General features: G+C 39.6%; 1 protein-coding gene across 1 annotated transcript in view; it reads right to left on the bottom strand.

Annotated features, from left to right (window-relative positions):
- Positions 1-1,141: 1,141 nt before the first annotated feature.
- The window catches only part of EGFR (epidermal growth factor receptor), a 230,876-nt gene continuing 226,017 nt past the window's right edge, over positions 1,142-6,000 (bottom strand). The window contains exons 25-28 of the mRNA XM_043978587.1: positions 5,589-5,756; positions 4,652-4,699; positions 4,281-4,383; positions 1,142-2,997 (exon numbers count right to left, since the gene is read on the bottom strand). Of these exons, the coding sequence (XP_043834522.1) occupies positions 2,624-2,997; positions 4,281-4,383; positions 4,652-4,699; positions 5,589-5,756 (693 nt within the window). The 3' untranslated portion in view covers positions 1,142-2,623. The remainder of the gene's footprint in view (positions 2,998-4,280; positions 4,384-4,651; positions 4,700-5,588; positions 5,757-6,000) is intronic.

Raw genomic sequence — 6,000 nt, 5'->3', positions numbered from 1 at the left:
TCATTTTTCCCTAATCTGTTTAATCAAGGCTTTTGGCACGATAGTCATAGTCTATAGACTATCTGAGTTGTAAGAGACCTTAGTACATAGATTGTTTGAGCTAAAAGGGACCTTAGACATTCATGTGGCCCAACCTTTGTATTGATGTGAGGGAGCATGACAAATTTAATAACAATAATCAGAGCTATAACCATATTTGGGGGGGGAGGGTGCCCCACTAAAGTACCATAAACTAACTTCTTAGTTGAGGATGCTACAGTATATGCTAAGAAGAAATGCTTTTAAAAAGGCATCTTGCCTTTTCATTGCTACATTCCAGCTGCTCTTTTCTAAGAGTTACTAATTTTTCAACAAGTTAGAGATAGGATTGTGTGAATTACTCAGTTGCTTTTCTGATAATAAGGTACTACAGGACAAAATGCTTTTTCTGAACAAGAAAGATGAAATGATGAAAAAAATCTACCTATGATGCCTCGAGTACTTTTTCTTATAAATACTGCTTCATTTTTCTATTAAAAACCAAACAAACAGTAAAAGGTGATGGATAAAGCTATCTGAAGAACTCTGGGAAGCAATATCAACCTAAAAAGACTCTTTCCTGAAAAAGTAACATAAAATTGTATTTCTGCCTGCAGAGTTGAGGTCTGATTCAGCCACATGGCTACCTTGTAGTTAAAAAACAAAAGAATACTGGCTGCATTTCTACGGAGACAGACAAACGTTTTTGATAAAAACTTTCTTTGCAGCACCCATTTTCTTGAAAGTAACAGATTTTCTAGGACAAGTCCATATTTTCATGGGTGCAGCGTTTATATGCTCTCAACACCACCTCCTCTAGTTGCTCTGTGGGTCCTTTTTGACATTATGTTGTCATGGGCTCTCTTTACAAACTTGGTGCTCTGGTGGAATTTATCTGCCAATCATTGAATGTCATTAGTCGATAAGGTGGGATGGGAGCTTCAAACATTTGAAAAACTAGTCCAACTTGTTTATCTGTCTTAACATTGCACAATCCTCCTTTTTAAAATGAAAACATTTTGGACGTCTTCACAAACCTTAAATCGTCATTTCCACCTCTCCCCCATTCCAAAAATATTTACGGACTATTGTGGAGATACGGCCATTAACTTCAAATTCACTATTTAACATTTAGGATTTTTATTGCATCCTCTCAATTATTGCCTCTGCATTTCTTCTATGAAAAGTAGAGCCACATACACACACAACTGAGTTGTAAGACATTCTATATAGTTTTTCCACAGGATCTAGCTCATTTTTTTTTTTTGCAACCTAAAAAAAGGGGACAAGGAAAAGATTTGGGGGAAATGCACTAGGGAATGTTTTAGGTGTGAATAAAGTAGCTTATTCATTATTTTTTTTAAATCTGAAAACTGTTAAGATCTAATTTCCATGGTAGCATTTAGAAAAAGAGAACAATTTCAATCTTTCCCCACACCCCTTTTGGATATCTTCATTTTTAGGTTTAAGATTCATTTTAGTGTTTAGGTAAATACTTTTAGGTTTGGTGTCGATTCACCTGAGACTTGAGTTCTTGCTTGGACTGGCAAACTTTTGCATTTTCATCCCATCTTAAAGAAAGGCCCTTTGTCCAAATGAGGGTGAGTAAAAAGGGAGCCGCAGCTTTGGCTGTTTTTATTTTAGGGTCTTTACTCCCTCCCCACCTTCCCTACTCCATAAAAGAAGCACTGAGAGAAAATTTTTTAACAAGTATAGCTGCAAAGACATGGAATGAAAAAGGAAAGAATCAGATGAATATTCATAACCAGAAAACACTTAAAAAAAAACAAACCACCAAACAGTTTGAAGTACCGTGCACATTTACAATGAAGTGTAGGAAGAGACTCCCTCCCCTCCATTTCTGTAACTGTTGAAGCCAGCATCCTATAGGCTGGTCTGTTTCTCTTTTTCTAACATGAGCTGATGCTGTACGGAACCAAGAAATGCTTTTTTTTTTTTTTTTTTGGCCTTTGGCTTGTAAAGAGGGTCACTGAGGACAAAGCCAAGGGAATAAATTGTTAAGTTGGCTAAGTGCGAAGTGCTCAAAGCTCATATTCTTTCAGCATATGCTTCTCTGTCCAGTCCGGTCTGGATCCCTTCAGGGTAGTGTATCTTACAGTCAATAAGCATTTCTTTCAGGAATGTGCCAGTGGGATCTTGCAAGGAAGAAAAATACTTACAAACATTATTATTATTTTTTCAAATGTATGGTATAGAAAAACAAAACAAAACAAAAGAACAACAACTAACTTCTGTACAAACGGAAAAAAATATGCTTCTTGGGCATCTTGCTGTTGATTTGGGAAGCCTCATAGATTCAAGATGAAGGAATGTACCTGCAATTTGTCACTTGCAGAAAATCTGCGAGCTATTGGCTCCATTATATGCCCAGGTTGGGGGACAATTCCAATGGAAGACGGGCCCCAGAGCGTACCAAAGGAAATTAAAGCCAATTGTGGCGACATCTGGCCCATGGGCTAGAAAGGAAAGGTGTAAGTGAGTTTCTACACGGCATGATTGCTGCCTTTGCTGTCCGTAGCTCAGTCCTGGAGCAGCTGGATTCCCTGGTTGTTTGAAGGAGGAAAGGAAGGCGTTTGGCAAAGGGTCATGCTGAAGCTTGGATGAATTCGCTTTGTTGTGCTGCTACCCTGAGGTACTCAGGATTTTCTGCTGCTGGGACTTTAAAAACCCCATTTGGCTTGGCTTCCTGGGGGAAGAAGTCCTGCTGGTAGTCAGGGTTGTCCAGACTGATTGGGTGGTTGGTTGTTGGGTTCCAACAGGAATTGCTGTCGAAGGTCTTTTTGACCAGGTTGGGCTGGGTTGTGTTGAGATACTCAGGGTTGTCCACTGCACTGTTGTTGTGTGAGTTTTGGTACAGAGAGTCTTTAGAGGCATCTGGGTTTAAAGGCTGGTTGTGATAGACAGGATTCTGGATGGCAGAGCCCAGGGCATTTTTTGGAGCCGACTGGTTTATGTATTCTAGAATTAAAAAGAAATAGGGAATGAACCTCATGAGTCAGATAATTATACACAGTCTACTCTGGACAATTCTTTCTCTGGGTGACTAGTGATATTAAAATAGGAAATCTTGGGGAGAATAGTTCTCTTCTTTAAGATCCCACCTTTTCTCTTTCCTTTACTCTTTGGTGTAAGAGGTACAGTGCTAGACTAAGAGGTCAGGATGAGGTCATGGCTCTTTGGAAATCATATGTCACCACGGAATTAAGGGATTTGGGGTGAAGAATGTGACAGTGTGGAGATAGGGCTAAGAGTCTGTAGTAGGCATTTCAGGGAGTACCTCTGAGGTGCAAATGTAGATAGAAACAGCTCAGGGCTGTCAATTATTTGTCTTGATTAGTTGTTTGGGTCTAATCATAGGCAGTCTGCACATGCTCAGGTGAAACAATATACTAAACCATTAGGCAGCCAGTTAAATTCAATATAAAAGCTTCATTAAAATTCATTTATCAAATATTTACATAGAAACAGATATCTTCAAACTAGGGAAGGGGGAGAGACCTGAAAAGATTATCTAATCTTGCTCTCTTCCATTAGACAGGGAAGATGTAATCCCCATTTTGCACCTGAAACAACTGGTTCACAGAGAAATTAAGGTACTTGATCACATTTATACAGCTAGAAATGTGGAAATGAGGATTAAAACCAGGTCTCTTTTCTTCTAGTCTAGTGCTTTTCCCACTACATAATGCTTGACATGCAATCCCAAACTCTGTTTTAATATCTCTTCCAAAATTTTCATGAAGACAACTGAATATTTTGGACTCTGTATCAGCACTTGAGAAAAAAGGTAGAAAAATGCCGGATCAGAGCCACAACTAGAAAGTCTCATCTTTGGGGTAAACTGAGTTGCTGGAGGTCAAGTAATGAGGTATGTTTGCAAAAAGTCCAGTTAGTAATCTGTAGGAGTGGAAAAGGAAGGTGGGTAAAGAAAGAGAGTCACTATAACAGGACCCTGAGGATGGTGGGCATTGCCAGTTGTACTAATGTACCTTGCAGTCTCATGGAGGATCACAAAGTAGGGGAACAGAAGTCACTATAGGAAGGAATTCCCCCCACCCTCCTCAATCCATTGGCACTCCAAGTCAAAGCCCTGGTCACTCCATTCTATTTATAGCTTTGCATTCTGTGAAAGGTATCTGCCAGGACACTGCGACAGCTATAGAAGAATCAAGTGAAATTGGTTGCTGGATTTTAAGGGCATGAAAGATGGCAATGAATATATTGATTACAAACGCACTCACCTGGCACAGGCTGAAAGCTATCATCCTCATTATCTTCAAGTAAGACAGTAGTGGGATCAGAACTGTATCTCTGGATGAAGCTTTCTTCCTTCACGGGACAAGTCTGTTGGTAGAGGGATGAAAATAAGCACAAGATTATTAAAGGAAGCAAGAAAGCACTGCTGCCCAACTCTATGCCCATCAACTGGCTGCTTATGACACTGATTGGGGAAAACATCTTTCAACATGTTAAGGATCTATGATTACACTGGTATGGATAGGGAAGATAGAGGAAGAGAGGTTCAGAGGGAACTATAAAACCAAGATTATCTAGTTTCACAGATACAGTACAGGAGAATGGCAGTAATGGGTTGGTATGTATTCAGACTTACCCCATTTCTATCAATGCACACTGTGGTAGAATTATTGCTGGTAGCACTCTGAAAGAGAAATTCAGAAATTTCTTTTAGGGAACACACATCACACAGTCCCATCTCTATCACAGGGAATCCTTAGCTGCCTGCCAAGGCTCAACTCAAGAGCTACTCACCCCCCAGATTTTCTGTTCCACAAGAAATAGCCAGGAGGTGAGATTCTAAAATGTTCAGTTTTTGTTTTAGGATTTTTTTTTTTGCAGGGCAATGGGGTTTAAGTGACTTGCCCAGGGTCACACAGCTAGTATGTGTCTGAGGCTGGGTTTGAACTCAGGTCCTGCCTTATCCATTGCACCACCTAGCTGCCCCCTCTTAGGAATTTTAAGAAACAGAAGCTGGGTTCTGGTATTGGAATTGGTTTTCACCTAGTCTTAGTTGAATTTTTACAACTGAGTTAGAAATTAATATCTGAATATTTAGGGTTCAGCAAATCTATGGGATTCACTCTTATTTTGGGGTAATAGCTTCCTCCCTACTTCCATGGAATAAAAATTAGAAGGTATTTTTGGGGGTATAGACTATTTTGCCAGTGCCTAGTAAGGTGTCTGGTATATGTTGAATAAATGCTTGTTGATTGATTGATCTTGAATGTTTATACATGCAACAGTAGAGGGTTTTCCTCATGTGAGAGTTGTCCATCCCCATGAAATCAATAATCTGGTCCACATTCCTATATGTAAGGTTATGGCTACAAAACACCAAAATTACTAGTGGAATAATGAAAAAAATTCTTTTAAACTGGTAATTTTGAGATAGATGAACAAATGATGCTTGGTTGCTCGATGGAACTTTGCCTGAGATGTCAATGTTTTTTCATTTTGTAGGTGGAATTCATTTAAGTGGGTTTACATGTGGTGACACCCTGGATGCAGCTTCAGTTAGAACAGCTTTTTACCAGAGAGCTTAGGAGGGGCGTTCGAGATGTAGAGGGGCTGTTGAAGAATCCCTGCTGTGGAATAAGGTACTCGTCTGCATCTACGATATCTTCCATGTCCTCCTCTTCCATCAGGGTGCGATAAAATTTGGAGTCAGTGGGGCTTGGTAAGTGCATTCTTTCATCTCCCTGTCAAAGAAAAGGGGATCCCATAAGCAGCAGCACTTTACATACTGTTACCTTCTAGGTTATATTGACTTCATATGAGGCTACATTTCAGCTAGAAAAAAATACAAATATAATGCCTCTTTGTTGTGCATGTGGAATAAAGGCCACCTATTCTGATTTTATTTCATGTAAATCTAAATTTTTTTTACAAGTAGATAGAGGTTGGTCACTTACATAGTGCAGGACACTGGGCAGGGTCCCACCA

The sequence above is a fragment of the Dromiciops gliroides genome, chromosome 1 (assembly GCF_019393635.1).
Source record: "Dromiciops gliroides isolate mDroGli1 chromosome 1, mDroGli1.pri, whole genome shotgun sequence".
In the NCBI taxonomy this organism is placed as follows: Eukaryota; Metazoa; Chordata; class Mammalia; order Microbiotheria; family Microbiotheriidae; genus Dromiciops; species Dromiciops gliroides.
This window is presented reverse-complemented; position numbering and strand designations above follow the sequence as displayed.